General features: G+C 42.2%; 1 protein-coding gene across 1 annotated transcript in view; it reads left to right on the forward strand.

Moving 5' to 3' along the window:
- Window positions 1–26,298, forward strand: part of RFX4 (regulatory factor X4) — a 107,537-nt gene that overhangs the window by 73,115 nt on the left and 8,124 nt on the right. The window contains exons 17-18 of the mRNA XM_077833337.1: window positions 8,860–9,022; window positions 19,056–19,194. Coding sequence (XP_077689463.1) covers window positions 8,860–9,022; window positions 19,056–19,194 — 302 coding nt within the window. The remainder of the gene's footprint in view (window positions 1–8,859; window positions 9,023–19,055; window positions 19,195–26,298) is intronic.

Below are 26,298 nucleotides of genomic sequence, written 5' to 3' on the forward strand. Positions count from 1 at the left end.
GAAGACTTACCCTTTAGAAACAAAACCTGTCCTTACGGAGCGGATTGCTTAGCATGATTCTTGAAAGTCCCGCTGAAAAGCAGAGGAGGCAAATTAATCTTGAACACAAGCGCTCAAACCCAGAAGAAATCAAGGTACTTATTGACAGTGTGTTGTTAGCTATTAAAATTAACAGATCAATGCTTTTTGTTCAGGATATTAATGACCATATGGAAAAGTATGTGCGCATACCAGCGAGCTGGAGAAGTAAAAATTATGCTTTTGAATTTCTTGAAATTGTCAACTGCATTGTCCAAAATGACCTCATGCATGAAATAGCATCGGCAATGTTTCATACTCTAGCTGTTGGTGAAAGCACTGATATATCCATTAACAGACACTTGATACTCTACTTTAAATATAGATCCATAAATTCTGCAGACTATAAAACTTCATTTGGTGGACTATTACAATTGCAAGAGTGTGATGCTGTTTCAATAGTGTCTGCAATCAAAGAGTTCTATAAAAAACACCAACTTGAGCTCATGAAAATGGTGATGTTCATATCTGATGGTGCCTCCGTGATGTTGGGCAAACTCAATGGCGTGGCGGCTCATCTGAAATGTGATATTCCATACTTAGTCCAGCAACATTGTGTTGCACACCGGGAAGACTTGGGGATTTCCGATGCATTGAAAGAGATCAAGCTGATAAGAGACATCGAAACCTTAATGAGAACTGTCTACACGGTGTTCTGTCGGTCATCCAGGAGAAAATGCAAATTTCAGGAAATAGTGGATGCTTCTGAATGTGAGTCAGTGGCTTTCAGGGCACTCAATGAAGAGCGCTGGTTATCTAGGCACTTCGCACTTCGAGCAATTATTCGCAACTATAATCCTCTTCTGGAATATTTTGAGCAAGACAAAGATACTGATCCAGTTTCTAAATACTGCCACAAAAAGCTGAATACCATGGAATACCAAATAACATTAGAAGTTTTGAATGATGTTTTGTCGGAGCTGACTTCACTATCCACGCTGCTCCAGAAACGGGGCCTTACACCTCTTGAAGCATTTCACCTAGCCCGAGGTAAACTGAACAAGATCAGAAGACAGTCCCTTGGAGATTCAGTCTATGGAGTGACAAAGTTAAGGCTCTCTCAGATATGAGCTCTCAAGAAAGTAATGAAATTGATACCAGTTCCATAATAACTTTCATAAACTTCTTGTGTGCACATTTGGCAGACAGGTTTCCAGAGGATGAAGTCCAGGAGTGGTCCGCTTTTGATCGTGCAGCAATAGTTAAGTGTGACTTCAATTTTGGAATTCATCAGGTGAAATCTCCATGTTCAAAATACAAAGACTTTCTTGCTGAAGAGATTGTTATAGTCAGTCAGTACAATGACTTCAAGTTTGCAATAGCTGAAAGAATCAAAAGCCAATTGATTTTAAGTTTCCCAGATATGGTGACATTTGCTCACCAGAACGAACATTTCAGGATCTTGCAAAGTTGACGGATATTGGAGGAACATTCCTAGCATCAAGTGCAGACTGTGAGCGTGGCTTTAGCTTAATGAACACTCTAAAAAACAAACTATGGAATCATTTACAAGTAGATCATTTGGACATGCTGATGTGTGTTAAGAGTTACCAGCTGGATGGAGGACAGAGTGAAATAGATAGGACAGATGGATAGATCTGGACAGAGTTTATATTGAATGGGCAAATGAAAAAGATCACAGGGAAAAACAGTAAGGTTAGTTTAGCAGTCTTTGACATTTCGACCAATAAGGAAATTAAAATGTATTTGTAATTACATATCTTATTCTTGGCTGATAATGATTTATTGATATTGTTTAGGAAAATTTTAAATTTAAAACACAAACTCTTGTTTTTCTTTTTTTACTTATGATGTCTCTTTCTGAAAACCCATACAAATTGACATAATGGCATACTTATTAAATTGTCTTTATTATATGTTTATCAAAATCTTTTTGGACATGTGTATAGAATGAAAGGTGAAAGTGGACACCAACTGGCAGAAGCCTACGGACTGATAATGATCATGATTAATATGTGCTTGATATATGCTCGTGATTGTCTATAAAAAAGATCATGAAGCGTAATGCTTAAAACTAACTTCTGCTTCATGAAGAATGGTTAAATTTCCTTTTTCTAAGTATTTAAAAACGACATTTATAAAATAACATGGTGTAAAACTATTATTATCACAAATTGCAAATTAAAACTTTTTAAATGTATAAGCATTTTACTCGCTTGGATGCATTTGCCTCATGGCGCACAAATTTGAACTCTACTTCAAAAATTTTCACAGAAGAAATGTTTTGCGCACTTGGCCTGTCAAAAATTAGAGGGAACATTGGTGAGCACAAAAGAAAATACACTGTTTGAATGAAGCAGCATGCTATGTGCTCTCCCCAGTAGAAACTTGAGACACAGATTTTATGAATAATTTGATTCGTAGATTTTAAGGCCAGAAGGGACCATTGTGATCATCTAGTCGGGCCGCCTATGTAACACAGGCCAGAAAACCTCCCCCAGTAACAAGAAATTGAAAAGCAGGTAACTGTGTGCTGCCCCTCAAAGGAGAGACCTACAAAATGAGAATGGTCTGAGGTTGTAAGAGTGGGGAACGTGAAAGGGACTCACACTGGCATTATGTTAATTTATTTGTACTTTAATTATGTTTACTAGGGTGCTTGAGTGATTGTCTCTCTCCTGCTATGGCCCTCCAAGGCTGAGGACTGCTAGGGTGAAGCCTCAGGATGGACATAGGGACTATGGCTAAGGAACCCTCCCACCTGAGCATTTCTACCATAGCCTGTCTTAGCTAAACCTCCATGGAAGACCTTTCTGCTACAGTTCATCTTTGATCATTACAGTCCTCCTTTTTCACCAGCTCTTCATTTTCCCTCCTCCCCCACCTCCCCCATTTTCTCCCCATGTTCTTTTGTTTGGCAGAACTGCTGCTTCTCTCTGGCCATTGAGCTCAACTTTGTTTTAATCACCATTATCTTAATTTTTGTCTAGAACGCAACTTATATGAATAAGAGTTCATATAAGTAAAGTAATCCAGAACCAGAAACATTGCAGCTGCAGGAATTGGTTGTATTTTACTTTGTGTGTGCTGAGGACATATTATAAACCATCTTGGCTAATCAACCTGCCATAGTTCTAGGGTATCAATTAATAGAGGGTATATTCTGCAGTTTGTAGAAAAATATAATAGGAAGTTTTTAAAAACATTAGAGGGGACATCAAAAAAATTACCCAAAACTGGTGGTGATGTCGATGCAGATAATATTCCAGACATGTGAAAAATGTAAAAGGCATTTCTGTGGAAAGTTCATGTACGTTGATGATAAAATAAAAAGGGGAGGTTTTTTAATAAAAATGTAAAAGATGCTTCTTATCCATGTTTTTCTTGATTCTAAGGGCTGGTCTACACTAGAAAGGTTTTCCTCATTAACTACACTAGCATAGATAAAATAGCAAAATGCCCTCGTGTGGATGCAGTTATTCCGTATAAAAACACTGATTTTTAGCTATAAAGCCTAAAGTTTATTCCAGTTCAGGAAGGGAAATAAGATATACTGGTGGGTAGGTGTACACTACAATGGCACAGCAGCTACACCACTGAAATAGAAACACTTGCTACAGCAAAGGAAGGGATTTTTCCACTGCGGTAGAAAATTCATCCCCTCAAGAGGCTGCATGTACAGTAGGGGTTAGGTCAACCTAACTACATTGTACAGGGCACAACATTTTTCACAGCCCTGAGCAACATAGCTAAGTTGATCTACGTTTTAGGTGCAGTCTCACCTTTATATCAGTCTAACTGAATCCATACTAGGGCTTGCACTAGTACAACTATGTTAGTAAAAAAAAAATCACACCACTACTCAGAATAGTTGTATTGATAAAGCTTTCAAGTGCAGACCAGGCCTTAGTGCTTACACAGCATGTAAAGTAAAAATCAAAATATTTGAAAATGTAAGTACTCCAGCTCAGTGAAGTTATGCATATTTATACCAGGTGAGGATTTGAGGGATGAAGTGTAAAATTCTCAATGTATTTTCTTTTGTTTGTTTTCTAATTCTGTGTATTTTCTCCAGATAAGTGGATCGAACCAGCAATTCTCTTGAGATATATTTAAAAATTACTGTGTTGCCTTTCTTTAATTTTTTTTTTTAATTTAGGTAAATGTTGCAGTGTGGAAATGCATTGTACAACTAGAAAACTAATCTGGTTGGTTGCCAATAGCTTGCAATTCCCCCATTTGAGCTGTCATTAAGTCTTTGCTGCTTGTGGCACTGGCAATAAAAGTTAACTATTAAACTTGCTTTTTAAACTTCCTGCATGCACTCAATGGTCAAACACAAAAGCAGCAAATTAAATCACTGCGATTAGATGACACCTAACTAAAGTAAGGTAAATCCTATATAGATTGCTCTGGTGTAAAACATCTGGCATGCCCAGTTAACGTTTTATTTAAATTTTTCTGTTAAATTACTGAAAGTTTAAAAGGATAATTAGCCCTAATTCTTTCTAAATTACAAAGGCCAGATTAATGATTGGTCAAATTACAACAATATTGTAACAAAAGTGATGGTTGACTCTGCAGTCCTCTCTTAAAGCCTGGGATTACTCATTTGCTAATGCAATTGCTGTTAGAAGAACCTGAACTGGTTTACAGAAATTCTGCATTGTAAATGTTTGCTAATAGATAACTAATCATTTCTCCACCTCCTTGTCATCGCCACCTCCACTGTTTTCCTCTCAGTTACAAGGGACTGTATATTTGAATTGAAGGTTCATTTCAATAGTACTGTACACTATTCCTCAGGGTGCTGATTTGGTAGTAATGCTCCCTGGGGCTGATCTTGTAAACTCTTAGTGAGTGTTACCAGTTCTCATGATTTTATCAAGAGTCTCATGATATTTGGTGCTTTTACTTAAAGCTCCAGCTCCTGGATTCATGAGAATGCTATTTTTTGTTTAAGTTTCTAGCCCTCATGGTTGCAGAGAAAAGCTTGATGATGCAAGCCCTGAAGGCTCCAGCACCAGAAAGCAAATGAAAAGAACCCCAAATGTCTGGTTTTTAAAAATCTGATTTTTAAGCCAGTCTCCTGACTTTGGGGTGACTGAGGGCTTGTCTGCATGCACAGCGATGCAGTGGCACAGCTGCACCGATTCAACTGCAGCACGAAATGAAGACACTACCTACGCTGACGGGAGAGCTTCTCCTCTCGCGGTAGTTAACCCACCTCCCCAAGAGGCAGTAGCTATGTTGCCAGTAGCTATGAATCCCTCCCATCAGCATAGCACCATTTACACTGGTGATTAGGTCGGCACAATTGCATTGCTCAGGGGTGTGGATTTTCCACACTCCTGAGCAACGTAGTTATACCGACATAAGTCTGTCGTAAACATTATACCTGGTATTGTATTGTTTACTACCAGGTATAATATTTACTATTGCGATTCCTACTGACATCTGTGGGCTTGCTTCAGTGTTGCCATGCACCTTTGCAATCCAGTGCAAAGTGGCTGTAAAATGTGAAACCATGTGTGAATGTGTGTACCATTGTGAAATGGTAGCATTTTACATCCACTTTGCATTCACTTTGCACTGGTATAAATGACTGCACAAGAGGCAGGACAATAGCTAATCAGTCTGGCTATATGGGACTATTCACAGCAGTACACACACACCACCAAGTACAGTCAGGGTTTGTAGTACAAATCACGCGTCCGTGAATGAAATTCCTTTGGATTTTTGGCTTTGCTGTGTGAAAGCACGACAAGGCTGTTGTTGGGCTTTTAGCAGAGCTATTTATACATTGTGCTTCCTACAGAGGGCCTCTTGCTGTCGTGTCTTCAACAATGTACTCAGTCTTAAAAAAGTAAAAAATAAAGTGAAATGAAGTAAAAGAACTTTCTATGTTTATTCAAACCCCAAAGGCTGAAATCACAAAGAAAAACAAAGTGTTGTCAAATCACTCAACCACTACTGTTTTATGTTTAGTTTGGTTCAATTCAGTGGGTACAGCAGCTAAAAAAGGCTGTCTTCTGGATTCCAGTCTTGCGGCCCATTGAAATCAATGGGATTGATTGTATAAAAGCTGTGGGATTGGGATTCTGGTGTCTGGTGTTTTAAAAATCGAAACAATCACAATCTCTTCAATTGCCTCTCCTCCTACCTTTTGCCCTACCACAATGTATGGAAGGGCTCTGATTGGTGCCCTCCCTTAACACATACATACACACGTGTACCCTGCACTCTTCTTCCTCCGACAGGAAATTGAGACCTTCCAAATCTGAGCCACTCCTTCCCCTCTCTCTTCATGTGCAGATCACTCTGTGAAAGCTACTGCATTCCCTCCACAAGGGAGAGAAGGGGTGAGTAGTCATCCTTTTCCAGTCCAGTCTCAAATGCAAGAGAGGCCTCCTTGATACAAAATCTTTCAATAGTCAGATGCTCTGCAAATCCAGAGACAAGTCCACCACATGCAAACTGCCAGTCTTCAGACGTCCCAGAAAGCAAGCCTTTCCTAGAGCAGTAGCCTGAGGTGCTGCTGTCTGGCATGGTGAAGATGTTCTGACGATCGTCCTGGGAGATTTCAGCAACCATATTGACAACCCCTCCAATGCAATGGCCTAAAACCTCTTCGCCGCATTTTCCATTTTTAGTTTCTCATAGGTAACATCTGGCTCTACACACAGAGCAGGTCATGCTTTGGACCTGAATTTTGAATGGGACTTGGCTATGGATTCATCGATTTTTGAGGCCAGCAGTGACTACTAGATAATTTCCTCTCACTTGAAAGGGGGAACCTAACCTGATATAGAGGACACAAGAAACGGCCCCCTATGCTGGACTGACCGTCACTTCCTTCAGGCTGGTTTCCAGACAGAAAGGAAGGTAACGTAATGGCCTGGACCCAGTCAAGTCCAAAACACACTTGCAGGTAATGCCACCCCACCAAATTGCTGTAGGATAGAGGGTCTGTTGAGTTACTGTGACCACTCATTAAACACAACCACTGATGTTCTAGCATTGGAATGCCTGCACCCTCCTCATTGCTCCCATAGATCTCAGTGGTTCTCTGCAAACCTGTAACAGAAGGAGTAGAAAGGAAGAAAATTCAAGTGTTAGTGATGGAGAACAGAAGCAAATGCAGACAGGCTCTAGCACAAGCAATTCTTGTGAACCTACTCTCAGGCAGGTATCATGGGGTACCCGTGTTAGTCTGTATCCACAAAAACAACAAGGAGTCCGGTGACACCTTAAAGACTAACATATTTATTTGGGCATTAGCTTTCGTGGGTAAATCTGTTAGTCTTTAAGGTGCCACCAGACTCCTTGTTGTTTTTACTCTCAGGCATGAAACATGCAAAGTACTCCCACCTCTTCTCCACCTCAGCAGCCATAAAGTCACAGCCTACTGGAGATTTTGTCTATGAATCACCTTGTTTAGAACAGTGTCTCCCCCTTTAGTCCCAGAATTGAGCACTTTCCACTACAAAGAACTATCTGCCTGACTTTCTGAAGAAAATCACCCACATCTGAGATTGCTTCTCCATTCACCAAGAGCCATACAATGAACACAGAGCTGACAACACAGTAACTTGCCTCTCTGAATTAGGTCCTTTGACAAAACAGAAAGTCCTAGAGGTGCTGAAGGAAAATCTAAGTCAGCTCCTGAAACTCTAGGCCATTCCCTTTTTTAGCTGGAGAAAGAGAGCTGAGAGCACCTGGTGACCTTTATTCTGCTATCTTCATTGGCTCCCTGTTCTATACTGGGTCAAATTCAAGATGTTGGCCCTCATCCGCAACAGCTATGTTACCCCAGAATTATGGAACCACCAACCTCAAGAATGGGAGTCATGTAGAGAGGACAAGTTTTCTCAAGAACTGGCCCATAAATCTGGAGTTCCCACCTGGAGGAGATCAGGCTGACTAAAAACTTCAGCACCGTCAGAGCAAAATGCAAAACCCTCTTCTTTGCCTTAACCTTCCTAGAATAGAACCACATTAAAAGTCAACAACATCTGGTCCCTGCTGACTAGTGGGAAGAGAGAGGAACGTCTCCAAGTGTGCACTTGTTATTATTTTGGGAGCCAATCTGATACCACAATGATGGGGACCACATAAGAACTTAGATTGGTGGGTAGATGAAAGCCACGTCAGGCTGTAGGGAATTCATTTGCCTGAATCCAACCCTCTTCTATGCCCACAAGGGCCCTGACTGTTTTTCCTACCACACCAGCCCTGATCATCCTGAGGATCAAGTTAGGCCGGCACAGAGCTCCATTCTGTTGCAGAGAGGGGCTCAGGATTTGGCCCATAATGTTTATGGAATGTTTTGTGCTAGGGCTGTTCTCCCAGCTCTAAGCCCTGTCCTGTATTTTGTATATTATATTATATTAATTATATTATATATTTCTATTTGTATTACTGTAGTGCCTAAGAGCCCTAGTCATGGACCAAGACCCCAGTGTGTTAGGTGCTGTACAAACTGATCAAAAAGACAGTCCCTGCCCAAAGGTTTATAGGCACAAATTACAGCATTGCATTGATTATTCCCATCCAGCTATGTTTCAAAAATACTAGTTGTGTCTGGGTTGTCTCCCAGTATCTGATATTCTAGCTCACCTATTTGTGCCTTTTGAAGTGTTCTTCAAAAATGGGTGTTTTACTGCTTCCACTATTGCCATTTTTATTCACCTCCTTTGGTTGATGTTCTTCATAGGCATCACCTTATTAGATTGCTCTTTACTGGCTGTTTCAAAATGGATTGTTTCAAAGGACTACAGCTCATGTTAACTATGAATATCAACTTTGTTTGTTCTGCAGGGGCTATGCAGTCCTATACATGGTCACTCACATACACTGTGACAACAGCTGCTGGTTCACCTGCTGAGAACTCGCAACAGCTGCCCTGCATGAGAAGTCCTCATGTGCCTTCTTCATCTGTCACACACAGGATACCTGTTTACCCCCACAGAGAGGACCACGGGTAGGTCACTTTCCAGTTTGTTTATTTGAGTTTTAAGGACTCGTCTAAATTTGCAATAATTTTTTTTTCAAAAGCAGTTGGAATCCAAGGTCTGTTTCCTGAGGGAATAGATCGTCATTGCAAATGTGATAGCGTTGTATGGTTATATGGTCTCTCACATATTTCCATTTATTCATTTAAAACATAATGCTAGTCATAAACACAAGGAAACCTGGAAAATAAGTTCTAAAGGGAGAAGGACTGGATGGATGATCTAATTAGGTTTCTTTCTCTCTCTGATTCCTATTATTCTATGTCAATGGCCTAGATATGTCAAGAAAAGCTAACCCTCCTTCACCAAGCTAATTGCTAGTCTCACAGAGCAACAATTTCCAGGGTTTGGAAAGACAGACAATTTTTGAACTAGAAGGAGAATCCAGCATAACAAATGTGTCAAAGCCTCGGAGTAATGCTGACCAATGAAAATAATAAACATTGACATAGCACAATTTATTAAAGATCTTGGAGCACTTTACAAACTTTAACAAAGCCTAACAACACTTCTGTTCGAAAGCAATAGCCATTCTGTATATTCCCGACTTATAGGGCTCTGTATCAAGCTCAGAGAACTCCTCTGTCCCTTCCACAACTAGCCAAACACCATAACAAAATCACCCATTGGGCAGGCCCGTGCATGTACCAGGATTAGGAGTGTGGGAGATGTTGCTGATAGCCTGCGTGCAACACAAGGTGAAGACTTCTTACTGAATTCCTCAAGCTCTGTCCACAGTTTCCATGTGTGGAAATGCATACTCCATAGTGGAAGATAAGAGATTCATTGCTTTGTGGAGAGCCAGCACAATATCTAGGCACCATTGAGGGCTTCGGTCCTCGATCTGGGCTGAATTTCACACAAAATGCGGATCCTCAGCCTGCCAATATATCTGAATGGAGAGAACCTCTTCTGGCTTTTCTAGAACAATTTCTGCTGGAGCTACTACCAGTCATCACTGAAGATGGATACCCTCTGGAATGCAAAAAGTACTGATGAGGAGAGCACCTTAAAGGGCTCAAGAGTTTTTACACTGACTTTTATTTTACCACATGACCGGGCTTAAGACAGAGTCAAGCTCAGCGTCATTTTGAGTCATGCTCAGAAAATGTAAATGTATCTTTTTGTACTTGAGGCTGGTCGTGCAAAACAAAATGAAAGCTTCATGATAAAAGCAGCTTTCATGACCATAAATAGTGAGGGATCATTACTGCTTCCCTCTGAATTTGAAGTGGTGACAATAATAGATAATATAAGACTCCAAACCTTCCTGGGAAGATGCTGAGATAGTGACATTCAGCTGTGTTTTAAATGAGGGGATTTATCAGACATTTCTTAATTAGCTTGATTGTACTGGTGAAAATATTATTGAAAGTGGCAGGAGTGTAACTTCTTGTTGTGGCCTTTTCTTTTCTTTTCTTTTCTTTTCTTTTCTTTTCTTTTCTTTTCTTTTCTTTTCAGAGGCTATGTAAAATTATTTACTCCTAAAGCCCAGTTAAACTGTCCAAGATGGGAAGGGGTTAGTGAGACTTATTCTGGAGAGTAGGTGGAAAAGTCGGAAACCTCGAGCACCTAAGACCGATGTGCACAAGTGCGCAAACATCCTTTAACACAGTCAGAAAACATTCTTCCAAAATACCAAATGAAGAAATGTATATTGTGTATATCAATGGCACCTCCTAGGAGATAATGGAGGATAACAAGACAGAAACTGCTTACCTTTCTTCTACGAACTGCAAGAGTCACGCTAACAGCAGCATGGAAAACCTTATAATTGTCCACCCCTTGGGAGGTCTTGGCAACTCTGCAGTACCAACCTTTGTCCTGAAATCATCCTTAGTGGTGTGGTCTGTGTGCCACTTGCCAGACAAGTGCTATAGGCACCTTAGGTGCCAGGCCTGAAGGCACTGGCAGGTTCCAGTTAGACTCTGCTAGCTGCCTCCAATCACTGTGTTCCACCCAGGGGCCATGAGAAAGCTTGCCTCTGTGACCTAATGCCTTCAAACTGCCCTGGAACCTTCCCTTTCTGGTGACCTATATCCCTTCTGAGCAGGAGGAAAGGAGCAGCAGCAAATTCACCCTCATTCACACTGCCCTCTGTTGGCCTGTTACTGCACAGGTGATTAATCACAACCTCCCTATTACCCAGGAATCCAGATAGCTTCAGGTGATAGAATCATAGAGTATCAGGGTTGAAAGGGACCTCAGGAGGTCAACTAGTCCAACCCCCTGCTCAAAGCAGGATCAATCCCCAATTTTTGCCCCAGATCCCTAAATGGCCCCCTCAAGGATTGAACTCACAACCCTGGGTTTAGCAGGCCAATGCTCAAACCACTGAGCTATCCCTCCAAATCCTGGTAACAGAGAAGTGCCGACATCAAAGACTGTCTCTCTTGTGCCCTCAGTGCCCACCTTACCGGGCCCAGGCATCATGAAAGAGGAAGCTGCCTGTTTCAAATGCAGATGGGGCCTGGAATGGGGCAGGGGGAATAGATTAGGGCAAGGAGCCTACATGCGTGAGACTGAGACTGGAGGTTGATGGTGTGGGTGGGAGGGGAAATTGGGAGTTGAAATGGGGAGAGACGGGGATTAGATGAGCAAGGAGACTGAAACTGGTGCAGGGAGTCCAGAGGGGTGAGACTGAGGGCTTGTCTACTCTTAAAATGCTGCAGTGGCACAGCTTCACCTCTGCAGGGCTTCACTATAGACACTACCTAAACAGAGAGGCGGGATTCTCCCACTGATGTAGTTAATTCACCTGCCCTAGCGCTGTCTTCGTGGGGATTTAGGTCGGCTTTGTTACACCGCTTAGGGGGTGTGGATTTTTCACACACCCCTGACTGACATAGTTAAGCCAAACTAACTTTATAGAGTAGACCAGGCCTAGGACTTGCTGAGCAAGAAGATTGGGACTAAGATGAGATGCCTTAAGAGTGGAGTCTGGTACTGGCTAGTTGAGAAGAATGGGATTGGAATGAGGAGCTGGGGCAGGGAAGACACAGGACTAGGACAGGGTTGCATTGGAGGGCATGGGACAGAAGGGATCAAGTTTGGGGGAACAGGCAGAAGAGTCTGTGCCTACTAGAGCACATTCCCCTACAGAATTTGAAATGGAAACCAAGATTCCTGAGGCTTGTCTACATGGCGTGGCAGAGCGCACCAGAGGGATGTGATCTGCAAAGCGCCCAGCTGTGCTGTGTAGACCCTGCTGGCACGTTCCAAAAAGTACCTAGTTTGCATTAACGTGACCTAGGGACTTTTTAGAATGCACCAATGGAGTGTACATAGGGCAGTTAGAGTGCAATGTGTCTGAACACTTTAAAAACATACCCCTCTATGGGCGAGCAGCAGTGACCGCCAATTTGGGCATCTTAATGTACTCTCTCTACACACAATCACATCATACATAATTTGAAAGCTTATTATGTCTACCTTAAGATGACATCTGATGGGGAACTGTCAAATGGTGCCATTATCATGGAAAGAGGGGTAAACAATTACACCATCAACACATTAAAATGGCCACTTTGAAATATTCGCATTTGTTTCTGTTATTATTTCAAGACATAAAAATAGATTTCTTTGGATTTCAGACCATCACGACAATCAAAAGAGTAAAGCAAAATCTAATAAATTAGTACAGTTATCATTGAACTGTAATAGCACTGGTGACATCTCTTGTCAACATCATTATCATCACCTTGTTCCTTATGATTTCTGTCAAGAGTATATTGGTTACCCAGTCTTCATTGCCTTTGCATACACACAGTTCTGTGCAGGGAAGATTGTTCTGACTACAGACAGTTGATTGTGCAGTGACGCCTACTGTTACAGGCACAGATAAGGTCTTGTAGAAGCTCAAATGCCACTGGCCCTTGAAGAATACAAGAATTAGCTCATCATCCACATTTGCCCATCCATGTTGCAATGATGATCCAATATCTGGTTTACCTGCGTGTGTGAAGAGGTCCAAATCTTTGTCTGCCAAGATGCTCTTTTGACCTGCTCTTCAAAACTGTGGTCGTGTGGTGGGAGTTTGGCCAATGCCGTGTCCTTTCTGATGGCTACATTGAGCCAAAAGCAATGTGGGTCTCCTTTCTCACACTGGTCATACAGCACTGCTACCAACTTCCTTGTTGCAGAAATTCTGGCTTGTCAGTCACACTCTCCCAGTTTGGCAAGATCTCTGATGAGGTAAGCTCCCTTTGTTTTGACGAACTAAACACAGATTTTTCCCCTGAATCCCAAATAGGGATGACACAGATGCATCCTATCAATGCAGGTACAGCAAGAAGTATATTGCAGAATTCAGGAGTGTATGAGTGTGTCACAAACTGCATGCACAGATATGAAGTGACACTAGTCAGTCATGCTTGTAATGGTGCCTGGTTTCAATCCACATGCTATCTATGTGTTCCATTTATGGAAGGTTGTGAACAGCAGGACCAAAACCTCTGTATCAGTTGCCCTAATTGCTATGGTTCCTTTGACACTAAGAGACTCAAAAGCCATATTGGCACATATAGCATGCAGAAGCATCCTTGTGTCCACTTTCTCTTGAGTATTGTACACGGCTTGGGCTTCTTCAACATCTCTATTGGTGATGGACTTTGCTACCTCACCACTGGAAAAGTCTCCAGCAAGAAGGAGTGTTTGTGTTGGGTATGCTCCTACACACTTAGGTGCATTATGAACCATGTATTCATAGAGGAATTTTACAATGTTTGTAAAATGTCATGTTTAGAAACTTTTTCCAGGGAGGCACAGGGCATCCACCAATCACCTGGTATTTCTTGCGTCCAACCTTAGATCCTGTCCAGCGCTGTCTTTCTGCAGTTTTAATAGTGTTACTGTTGTCATATCTCTCAAAGACTTCAATTACAGAATTAGCTTTGTGAAATCCCAGGGCCTTCCTCAAGAACTCAGCAGCCAGTTCACTGAATGTGTGGAATTTATTTGTCTCCAGCCATCATTGTATGACAGCCATGGCATCTCTGATGTATACAGTGGTTTCTTTGTTGCATGCTCTTAGCTCATGGATTCTTTCAGCTTGAGCTTCCAGCTGATGCACTAATTCAGCTTTGTCTGTTCTCATTGTTTCATCAGCATGAAAGAGGAACATAGGCACAGGTCTTATTGGGTGACTAAGAACAATTGCCATTGAAACATCATCTCTGCCTCTTGCTAAAGATAGGGCTCTGTGGGAAACAGTTTCTGCACTTATAGCTGCTGTGAGTGTCCCTCCTTTGCCAGACTTAAATTTGGTCTTCTTGGCCATATTAGCAAATGTTTTGATGCCAGTTTTCCTGCCTGGGCTGAAGAAACTACATGACCCATCAGAATCAAGTGTACCTCTCCTAAATCTCTCCATTTGTTTTTCACCAGCATCTACTATTTTCAGTAGAGACTCTTGTACATGCATTGTTACATGAAGTCTAGTAGATACGTTGATAAGCACCTCTGGATGTGACTCAGGGTCAAATGGGTTTATCATATTGTTGATGACATAGTTAGTAAGAGCTGTAACATAGTCTTCATCCCTCTTCAGTGCAGAGGGAAGAACTTGCTTTGTGGACTTTGCTTTGTCTTCACTTCTTTCTCCTGTAGCTTTTGCTTATTCACTCAGAACATGTTTTGTGAGGGGCATCTGACGAGCTGGCTTCTTTATTCTACGTCCTACAACCCCACTGCTGCTTTTTGAGTCTTTGATGACAGTTTTCTCTGTTCCCATGTCACTCCAAATTCTTTTGGAAGAACCAGGAGTCTGACACACAGCAAATTCCCCAGATTAAAAGTCACTGTGTACTACTTCAGGGAGAATTACCATAATAAGAATGTAGATTGGTATCTAACTGGCATAGCTGGGCCTGTTTGCAGTAAAGAACTATGGAAGCCGGCATGCTGTGTGTGTAGGTGAAGTTTCCAATCCTCCTGTCAGCCTGCATAGAATCATAGAATTGGAAGGGACCTCGAGAAGTCATCTAGTCCAGTGCCCTGCACTCAAGGCAGGACTAAGTATTATCTAGACCACCCCTGACAGGTGTTTGTCCAATCTGCTCTTAAAAATCCCCAATGATGGAGATTCTGCCACCTCACTAGGCAATTTATTCCAGTGCTTAATCACCCTGACAGTTAGGAAGTTTTTCCTAATGTCCAGCCTAAACCGCCCTTGCTGCAATTTAAGCCCATTGCTTCTTGTCCTATCCTCAGAGGTTAATAAAAACAATTTTTCTCCCTCCTGCTTGAAACAACCTTTTATGTACTTGAAAACTGTTATCATGTCCCCTCTCAGTCTTCTCTTCTCCAGACTAAACAAACCCAATTTTTTCAATCTTCCTGCATAGGTCATGTTTTCTAGACGCTTAATCATTTTTGTTGCTTTTCTCTGGACTTTCTCCAATTTGTCCACATCTTTCCTGAAATGTGGTGCCCAGAACTGGACACAATACTCCAGCTGAGGCCTAATCAGCGCAGAGTAGAGCGGAAGAATTATTTCACATGTCTTGCTTACAATACTCCTGCTAATACATCCCAGAATTATGTTTGCTTTTTTTGCAACAGCGTTACACTGTTGACTCATATTTAGCTTGTGATCCACTATGACCCCCAGATCCCTTTCCACAGTACTTCTTCCTAGGCAGTCATTTCCCATTTTGTATGTATGCAACTGATTATTCCTTCCTAAGTGGAGTACTTTGCATTTGTCCTTATTGAATTTCATCCTATTTACTTCAGACCATTTTTCCAGTTTATCCAGATCATTTTGAGTTTTAATCCTATCTTCCAAAGTAGTTGCAACCCCTCCCAGTTTGGCATCATCCACAAACTTTATAAGTGTACTCTCAATGCCATTATCTAAATCGTTGATGAAGATATTGAACAGAACCGATACCAGATACATCACAGTGCTAAAGGCAGGAATAACTGAGACAAGGTCGTCACCACCAGCAAGGGATAATCTCCTAGCCAACTGGAGATGGTAAAAAGCATTACTTGTGGATGCTCAGATATGACAGCTTAGCCTCAGCAAGGAATCCAACAACATTCCTAAATTATGGACTGACTTGACCAATTGTGGGTGTAAACCTTCAGCAAAAGGAGACTGCACCATAGAATAACGTAAGAAAGCCAAGGCTTACCACTGACCACCAGCAAATCTGTTGTTGGCTTTGAGCCTCGTGCTTCCCTGCAAAGGGGAGCAAGAAGCAAAAAGACCCCCCAAAGGTGGGTTGCAGTAGAGTGGGTGACAGCTCCATGGCATGCCCCTGCGTGTCCTTACAAGGAAGCTGAAGAAGCCTTGTCAAGTGGACATCACATGGTTGAAAATATGTGAGTTTGGAGGAGTGAGGGCAGGGACAAGGAGCTGCTACCATATACAGCATGCTGTCCTAGGACCCTGCTTAATGCACCGCTGAGCGGAAATGCAGTGCTGGTCGAACTGACATTATCTGCACCAGAGAGAGAGCACAGTCATGGCAGGAGGAGTCATGCTGCCATCAGGAGGAGTTGTTGTGCAGAGGCCTACACTCTAAGATGTCCAGGGTAACAAAAGTCCAATTCAGACTGTTCTATAAAATTCTTTGGAAAAAGGTATAAAAAGAAGACAGAATAAATGAGTCCAGACAAAAAGGTCTACTGAAACCACCCAAGAACGGTGTTGAAATCATGACCACTAAACAAGAGAATGGAATTGGAAATGAATGGACCAAAATTGGTGTGTCAGCAAGCAGGCCTAAATAGCAAACACAATGATGAGGGGATGAGCTATTATTCCTATCACCCCCTTTCAGCTCATTAAAAAAGAGACAAGGAGGGGGGAAGGTATCAAAACACGAAGGCTGGAGACAGGTGAACTGAAAGGAGTGAGCTCAACCATCATGGTTGCCACCCCAATCTTCTCCTGGAACCCACCCTGACACCACTGGGCCTTCATTGACCTGATCCTGACAGATGCCCTGACCACACTGAACCAAAGAGAGGGACACAGCTGACATCACCACCTCTACCAGGCTAAATCCCAAACATCTGTAGGGATGTGAGACTTGGGTTGTAGCTGTCATGCCCTCCCTTGAATATCATTTTCCTTTCCCCACCTTATTTCTTTTCTTTCTTCTCTTTTTGCCTTCTAAAACGAGTCTGGCTTAGCTGGCTAAGATTGTATCTTTCACAACCCTGTTGCGAGCCCATGACCAGAGAGGCAGATAAAAGCAATGCCTTAAACAGCCCAACACTGGAACAGCTTGCCAGATCTGGGAGTAATAGATAGGACTGTGTGCTCCGGGTTTCTTCAGGAGTGAGATTACAAGCAAGACTGAGCACCAGAGACAGAAGCTGCACTTTGTCTTCACTGTGCTTTTCTCTCCCCTCGTATATGTTTTTCTTGTTTTGTTTTGAAAGGGATCAGGATTGGACTTTAACAACAACAGCAACTTCAGCCCATTTCAACTATCTTTTTCTCCCCCCCCCCGCCCCCAAGACAGTTATTACATCTTTAATACCATCTCAAAGACTGTCGGGCTGGGGTTTGCTAAAAACTCTACAGCTAAAGGGAATGAAGAAATGCTTCCTTTAATGCATTACATTTCAAATGCTTTCACTGCTTTTTCTTCTTTTTTCTGTAGCTTTAATAAAAGTTTAAAACGCTTTTAATAGTGGTTGATTCCATGGGGCTAAGCAGGGCGAGGTCTCTGTACTCAAAACCATGAATCATGTTTAATGTTGTATAGGGACAGGGTCATGTTAACATCTTTGACTCTTGGGCCATTTATTCCATTCCAATTAACAGAGAGTGGAGGACCCAGTGACCCACCCAGATGGACCAGTCCCACATATGGAAAACCTCCCTATTAATGCTTGAGTCCCACTGTGGTCCATCCTCTTCCCCTTTGCTTTGCTCCACCTCACGCTTCTGAATGAAGAGAGGCGTCTGGCCCCGGTTTTTGAAAGCAATCCTTTTCAGACTGGGTGTCCTCCTGTCATTTATAAACGTACCTGTTTGTTTGACTGGTTTACAATATAGCGCAGTATCTCTAGTGTGCTAAATTGAAGACTAATAGGAGATGGTTGAATGTACCCAGACTCTAGATCTATCCTGTGTACCTTATAGTAGTCTGTTTAAAAGATGTTAAAAATAAATAAAAATAAACTGTAAATGAGCCTCATCCTCCTTCCCCCTCCCCCCCTCCCCCATCCCTATATCAGTACCACGTCTAGCTAGTGTACATTTTTAAAGCCTAGTACTTTAGAGGTAGATTAGCATGTAGCATTTACATGGCCATGCAGAGGCAGGGAGACTGTAGAGTCTCCATCCCTTACCCCCTCTTGTGTGACCCACCTAAGGATTAACCAGAAACATTCAGAAAAGTGCAGGAGCTTCTCCCTCCCCCATTCTGACCTGTGCTGGAACAGCTGTCCCAAAAAAAAGGGGTAAGGAGAGAAGGGGAGTAGGCAGAGCCATGACTCTGTCCCTCTGCTCAGCTGCACAGGAAGAGTATGCTGTACCCCTTTAAGGGAAGTAGCAAATTACTCCACCAACCCCATCATCAGTGGGGAGCACCCCTTGCCCCAGTGCAAGGCTGTGGCTACATTTAACAGTTTAGCTCTCAGGGCCCAGTTCTACCATTCTGGCTCATGTTGAATAGTACTTCATTGTGTGAGTAGCCCCAGGAACCGCCTCCCTGAATAGAGGACTATGGAACACTAGTAAAAGTGGCCAAACTGGACGCTTAGAAAGCACAACAAATGACTGATTACAAATCACACAGATACATGGAGTCACTCTATTTGCTCAATGTAGAGCACATAATTACACTAAGTGACATTTGCATTTTCGAGCTGAGTTGGGGTAAATCTTCGTACAGACTGTTCTTCAGAGCATCTCTCTCCTATGGAAACAAATGCAAATATATCTGGCATACAGCATTAGAAAACTACAACAGAACTCGTAGCTGGAATGCCATTTTTATGAGTACTAAATGTGTGGGGGGGTTTCATTCATTTTAGGTACACAGGAAGCTACAACTATGGTAGCTATAGCAACCAGCACCCCTATCCAATGCAGAGTCAATATCCATCTCTATCACATGACACTACTATTTCTGGACCACTTCATTACTCAGCTTATCACAGAAGCTCTTCACAGGTAAGTCTGTTGTCTTACTGCCAATGCATGATTTAATGTATTAAATAAAGATTTTAAACTATCTGTAATCAGCATTCAAGCTATTTTAAACTGTCTTTAATACGTGGTGTTATATGCTATGCCCTGATTTTTACTCTCAGCTTTTATAGACCATAGCGGTCTAAAATTCCTCATAAACATTTTTATCATGGCTGCAGATTCTTTTGCCAAAAGTGACTTTAATCTGTGAAGTTGTTTTTGAATGCTATGATCTTAAATGCAATTGATGGGATTACAAAAAACGTTTCTTTGCCAAGCACCAGTCTAAAATATCAGTTTAAATAACTGAACATTTGCATTAGCTGTTCTGAAGTAAAGGAGACGTCTCATTTGTAATAAATGTTTTAAAATAGCTGACATAATTCATCTGATGCTAGGATTGTAGTCCATTCTTTTGGAACCTTTGCCTTTGAGTATTGATTTTTATTATTATTATTATTATTATTTGGCCCTGAGCTTGTAACAAATACTGCTTGCATTTCAACTCGTAAAACAGAGGCTCAGTATTTTACTGCATTTCTGAAACTTATATTGGCATCTAATTAAATATGCTGGGTGAAATCCTGATCCCACTGAATGGGAGTTTTGCCATTGTCTTCATGGAGGCAAGATTTCATCCCATGTTTCTCATAAAGTTGCTTTAAGAACTTTTGTAACTTGCAGCACAATTTGGACTCTATCTATCCATCTATCTAATCAATCATGTAATATTAAAATCATGTCCATTTATTAAAGCTGTTTGTCTGTATGAGCCCCATAATGGCTTGAGATGATATAAAGCCTATGTGCTGGCTGTTTCAAACATATGTACTGGGCTGTTATGCGCTTCGTATTTAGGATTTGTGTCTGGCTGAGTCACTTTCGAATTCCATTGCATGAAAAGCACTATCTTAGTCCCCTTTCTATTCTGCGCCTCATACTGTACAGTAACTACACTATTTAGTCATTTCAGTTCATAACCCTGTGCCCGCCAGAACCAGCATGGGATTTAGAGGTGCAGGCACAGCCGTTGGCAACAGGACTAGTCTGGATCCACAAAGCCGTGAGGTTCTGGGGGATACACAGATGGTGCTGACCTACTGCACAGTGTGGAGCACAGCTCCATGAAGGCTTTGTGTCTTGGAGCATGCAGGAAGCAGGTAGGGGCAGGATTCTGGGGGAGGCAAAGTTGGGAGTGTCCATCTGAATGGATCCTCCTATCTTTCATCTATAGGGAATTTAGGGAGACACATAAGGGGCCACGGAGCCTACTCCAGGCATTAGGCTGGAGCAGCTTTCACGGAGGATGCAGTAGGTCCTAATGAATGGAGCATTGGCCTTGGACACAGGAAACCTGGATTCTGTCCCTGGCTCTGCCACTTGCCTGCTCGGTCACCTTGGGCAAATCACTTCCCCTCTCAGTGTCCCATTGTCCTTCTGCAAAATGAGGATAATGATACTCTGTAAAGCACTCTGAGATATATGAATGAAAAGTGCTGCATAAGAGGTAGGTATTACTAACAGCTTGACAGTGACTCAGTGGCCTGTGTGAAGAGATTCCTCCCACAATTTCCTATGCATCTTCCAAGCACCTGGCCCACACAGTTATGCCAGGTGCTGGGTAGAGACTCTAACCTTTAGTGCAACAGCTATATCTACAGTAAGAAGAATGAGTGGATATTTAGGTTTAGTAGTGCAAGACAAGTTTGTATGTATCCGTTTTTCACTACAGTATGTATTTTTATGTTCTGTAACAAACCTTTGAAATCAAAGACTTTTCACCTTTTGGAAATCAGTTTTCCATCTCAGTTATTAATTGCAGAAAATATATAATAACAATTGCATGAAAAACAATCTAAATATGTGATCTAAGGACACATGCACTGGCTCAGAAATTATTGAAACACATGTGTCTGTGTGTATAATAGAGTGTTTGGCTGTTGCTTTTGTTGAGAAATTTTGTCCCTTACTCAAATTTCTTATCCTCTTGTGACAGTCTTCAGTGTCAAACATAGCATATTGTTATGCAAATAACAATAAATAGAGATAACTACTTTGAGTGCACACTAATTTCATGGTTAAGGCAACATATGCAAATAAAATAAATTAAAATCATGCAACCATTTCGAGGGAGATTTCTTTTGCAAGCATTGTTGCTGTAGTCGACTGTCTCTTCAAGTCCGGGTTTCAAATAACTTTTCTGCCTTCTTCAGCTCTTGAACATTCTAGAACAAAATAGAACAAGTAGATGTGTCTTAACTGATCATATTTCAGAGCAAAAAGAAAAGGAGTACTTATGGCACCTTAGAGACTAACCAATTTATTTGAGCACGAGCTTTCGTGAGCTACAGCTCACTTCATCAGATGCATACCGTGGAAACTGCAGCAGACTTTATATATACACAGAGAATATGAAACAATACCTCCTCCCACCCCACTGTCCTGCTGGTAATAGCTTATCTAAAGTAATCTTCAGGTTAGGCCATTTCCAGCACAAATCCAGGTTTTCTCACCCTCCACCCCCCCACACAAATTCACTCTCCTGCTGGTGATAGCCCATCCAAAGTGACAACTCTTTACACAATGTGCATGATAATGAAGTTAGGCCATTTCCTGCACAAATCCAGGTTCTCTCACTCCCTCACCCCCCTCCAAAAACCCACCCCCATACACACACAAACTCACTCTCCTGCTGGTAATAGCTCATCCAAACTGACCACTCTCCAAGTTTAAATCCAAGTTAAACCAGAACATCTGGGGGGAGGGGGGTAGGAAGAAACAAGAGGAAATAGGCTACCTTGCATAATGACTTAGCCACTCCCAGTCTCTATTTAAGCCTAAATTAATAGTATCCAATTTGCAAATGAATTCCAATTCAGCAGTTTCTCGCTGGAGTCTGGATTTGAAGTTTTTTGTTTTAAGATAGCGACCTTCATGTCTGTGATTGCGTGACCAGAGAGATTGAAGTGTTCTCCGACTGGTTTATGAATGTTATAATTCTTGACATCTGATTTGTGTACATTTATTCTTTTACGTAGAGACTGTCCAGTTTGACCAATGTACATGGCAGAGGGGCATTGCTGGCACATGATGGCATAAATCACATTGGTGGATGTGCAGGTGAACGAGCCTCTGATAGTGTGGCTGATGTTATTAGGCCCTGTGATGGTGTCCCCCGAATAGATATGTGGGCACAATTGGCAACGGGCTTTGTTGCAAGGATAAGTTCCTGGGTTAGTGGTTCTGTTGTGTGGTATGTGGTTGTTGGTGAGTATTTGCTTCAGGTTGCGGGGCTGTCTGTAGGCAAGGACTGGCCTGTCTCTCAAGATTTGTGAGAGTGTTGGGTCATCCTTTAGGATAGGTTGTAGATCCTTAATAATGCGTTGGAGGGGTTTTAGTTGGGGGCTGAAGGTGACGGCTAGTGGCGTTCTGTTATTTTCTTTGTTAGGCCTGTCCTGTAGTAGGTAACTTCTGGGAACTCTTCTGGCTCTATCAATCTGTTTCTTTACTTCCGCAGGTGGGTATTGTAGTTGTAAGAAAGCTTGACAGAGATCTTGTAGGTGTTTGTCTCTGTCTGAGGGGTTGGAGCAAATGCGGTTGTATCGCAGAGCTTGGCTGTAGACGATGGATCGTGTGGTGTGGTCAGGGTGAAAGCTGGAGGCATGCAGGTAGGAATAGCGGTCAGTAGGTTTCCGGTATAGGGTGGTGTTTATGTGACCATTGTTTATTAGCACTGTAGTGTCCAGGAAGTGGATCTCTTGTGTGGACTGGACCAGGCTGAGGTTGGTGGTGGGATGGAAATTGTTGAAATCATGGTGGAATTCCTCAAGGGCTTCTTTTCCATGGGTCCAGATGATGAAGATGTCATCAATATAGCGCAAGTAGAGTAGGGGCTTTAGGGGACGAGAGCTGAGGAAGCGTTGTTCTAAATCAGCCATAAAAATGTTGGCATACTGTGGGGCCATGCGGGTACCCATAGCAGTGCCGCTGATCTGAAGGTATACATTGTCCCCAAATGTGAAATAGTTATGGGTAAGGACAAAGTCACAAAGTTCAGCCACCAGGTTAGCCATGACATTATCGGGGATAGTGTTCCTGACGGCTTGTAGTCCATCTTTGTGTGGAATGTTGGTGTAGAGGGCTTCTACATCCATAGTGGCCAGGATGGTGTTATCAGGAAGATCAGTTATCTCAGCTTGAATTGAGTATGTTCTTTCTTATTCTGCTGGTAAACTGAGATTTTTTAATGCAGAATATAGTCAGCAAAAGCCTATTAATGTGCTAATTTTACATTTAAAGGAGCTATAAACTGCACCCAAAGATGCAAGAATGCTTCCAAGAGTTTTAATATGACATTGGCTGAAATCAGGTGTTTTTTTTTTAAAGTTTAATGGAATGCTGTAAAATCTCTGCACTGATAAATGTTGTCATTTTATTAGTCACCCTTAATGCATAACAACTTAATTATGTGTTCTGCACTGAAAAGGTAAAAGAGGTATTATGAAGCCACATTTGTAAGGGAAACCTGCTGCAAGGAATCAGAGAGCAGAAGTCATGACTTTGCAAAATCAAAACAAAATGGGCCATATTTGCAGGGCCCTTTGCAGACACAATTCCACTGAAGTCAGGGGAGCTGCACCCATTTATGCCAGGGGTGAAGTTTGTTCCATCAGTCTGCATGGGCTCTTCAGTCAAGTGGCATATATTTACCAGTGGGTTTTTTTTCAAAAGAAATATTTTTCCATAGTCCACATTTGGTTTAAATAGAAAAGCCTAGTTGAGCATTATTTAGTGTACTGCTTACCATGTTCATTACAGTAGTGCCTAGGAGCCCATCAAGAACTGGGTCTCATTGCACTAGGCCCTGTACAAACATAAGAGACAGTCCCTGCCCCAAAGAGCTTACCGCCTAAGTCAGTGGTTCTCAACCTATTTACCATTGTGGGCAGCATATGCAGCTCTCTATGTTATGTGGGCCGCATCCACAAAATATATATACTACCTGTATGGCACTGAGGATGTCACATGGGCCGCAGCTGTGTGCTGATTGGGCTGCAAGTGGCCCGTGGGATGCGGGTTGAGAACCATTAGTCTAATTGGACAGATCAAACAAAGGAGCGGGAAAAAGGGTAACTTGCAAGCAGAGTGAACAGTGTGATGGCTGCAAACATCAAGTTAGTCCCAGGATATTTTTGTTGCTTTTGTTTTATTATGTAAATCATTTTGATGGGCTTATGTTAGGAGAGGATTGGTTAGATTGAAAGACAAAGGAAGAGTGGGGATTGAAGCAAACAGCCAATCAACACAGTGGAGTGAATGTTCAGAGGGAAAACTGCAGAAAGCAATCTGATGACTAGAGCTGGTGGAGACTTTTTTGACAAAGCGTTTTTTTGTTGGAAAATGCCAATTTGTCAAAACCAGAATAGTTCATAGGAAAGGGATAGTTTTGACAAAACTTTGTTGGGAAGGTTTCTCACGTCCAGGGTGGCGAGTGGGGAGGGGAGGAAGGATAGCCAGTAGTCAGGTGGTTTGGGTACTCACCTGGACAGGCCCGCCGATGGTGCCCAGATGATTTAAAAGGGCCCAGGGTGGCAGCCAAGAGCCCCGGGCCCTTTTAAACCTCCCAGGCAGGCCACAGGTCTCCTAGGTGCACACAAGCCCTCCGGACCCCGTGCTTTGAGGGGCCGGCGCAATTGGCCAGCGCGGTTGGTCCCAGAAGTGATGGGTCGATCCCAGAAGTGATGGCTTCGTCACTTCCACCCCGGTCCCTGCAGCCCCCCTAGGGATGGCCCTGGCCTTGGGGCCCAGAATTGCTGTGGGCAGGCCTGCACCTGGGAAACATGAGTTGAAGTCCCTGATCTGTTTGATTTGGAGCAAGTTGTGTCTGTTTCTTATCTCTCTCTCTCTCTCTTTTATCAAATAACTTTAGAAGGTCTCGGTTTCATCTCAATGCAGAATAGGAAACATTTCCAAAATCTTGAAAATATTCATGGGACAGGAAAACCATTTCCCACCCAGTTCTACTAATGACATCATCAGTAGCTGTGGGCTCCTGGTTGAACTTCTTTCTGCAGCTGCTGTGCTGGCTTCAGTCTCTTGCTGGCTCCCCCCCGCACTATCGGCTTGCTCCAATTCCCACTTAAGTCAGTGGGGGTCTTTTTATTGACTTAAATTGGAATTAGATTGGGTCCTTTATGCAGAATCTCTCTAGATGTATCTTAATCTTAGCCTGAATATTTTTAAAATCCATTTGCCTTCTGGTGGCATCTGCTGATAGTTCTCAGAGCAGCTGCTTCCTATTTATAATTGCTTGGATTTAGCACTCCAGGTCTGGCTCACCAGCAAGAAGAGCATGGTGCATCAATGTGAAATGATCTACTGTGTGAATTTGCTAACTATTGTCTCATTTTCTAGGCAATAATGCAGAACTGCATATGATCATATGTGACTCCTGCAACTAGTGAAGTGTGCAATGTTTATACATAAACACCTGTGTATTGCAGGTTATACTTCGTAAATTAGCCATCTACATAGTTTTAGCTGAGATGCTGCTGGTGTTACCTCATATTTAATAGGTCATTGGCAACAATTTTGTCAAAGAACGTCTGAGCATTTCCCCTAACAATCCATGGCACAGTGATGAGATGTATATTTTATTCATAATGTCACCGCCTAGCCAATCTGTGTTGTCCAAAGTCAGCTGAGATTTGATCAAAACTTTTGGCATGAGAAATAGAAGAGCTTTACCCTGTAGCAGACTATGACCCAGTGTATCATTCAGTTAAAATATTATTCCACTTTCTTTCTAGACACCCATCTTCTTCCTTCTCAAACTCCAGAAACTGTTTGCTGCTTAACTGGACACTGAGTAATTTAGGCCCCAACATTTTTTGTTTTGTAAAACATCAAGTACTTTCACTACACTTATCTTAATATGAAGAGCTGTGTTTTCATGAACACGAAACCATATTTGTCTTTAATATTTTTAAATGTCTAGTAACTGAACATATGACACAATACATTCATCTCCAAGTCAGACAGATCAAACTGATTGATTTAAACTTTCCCCTATGATGTTGGAACCCA

Source organism: Eretmochelys imbricata, chromosome 1 (assembly GCF_965152235.1).
Source record: "Eretmochelys imbricata isolate rEreImb1 chromosome 1, rEreImb1.hap1, whole genome shotgun sequence".
Taxonomy (NCBI): Eukaryota; Metazoa; Chordata; order Testudines; family Cheloniidae; genus Eretmochelys; species Eretmochelys imbricata.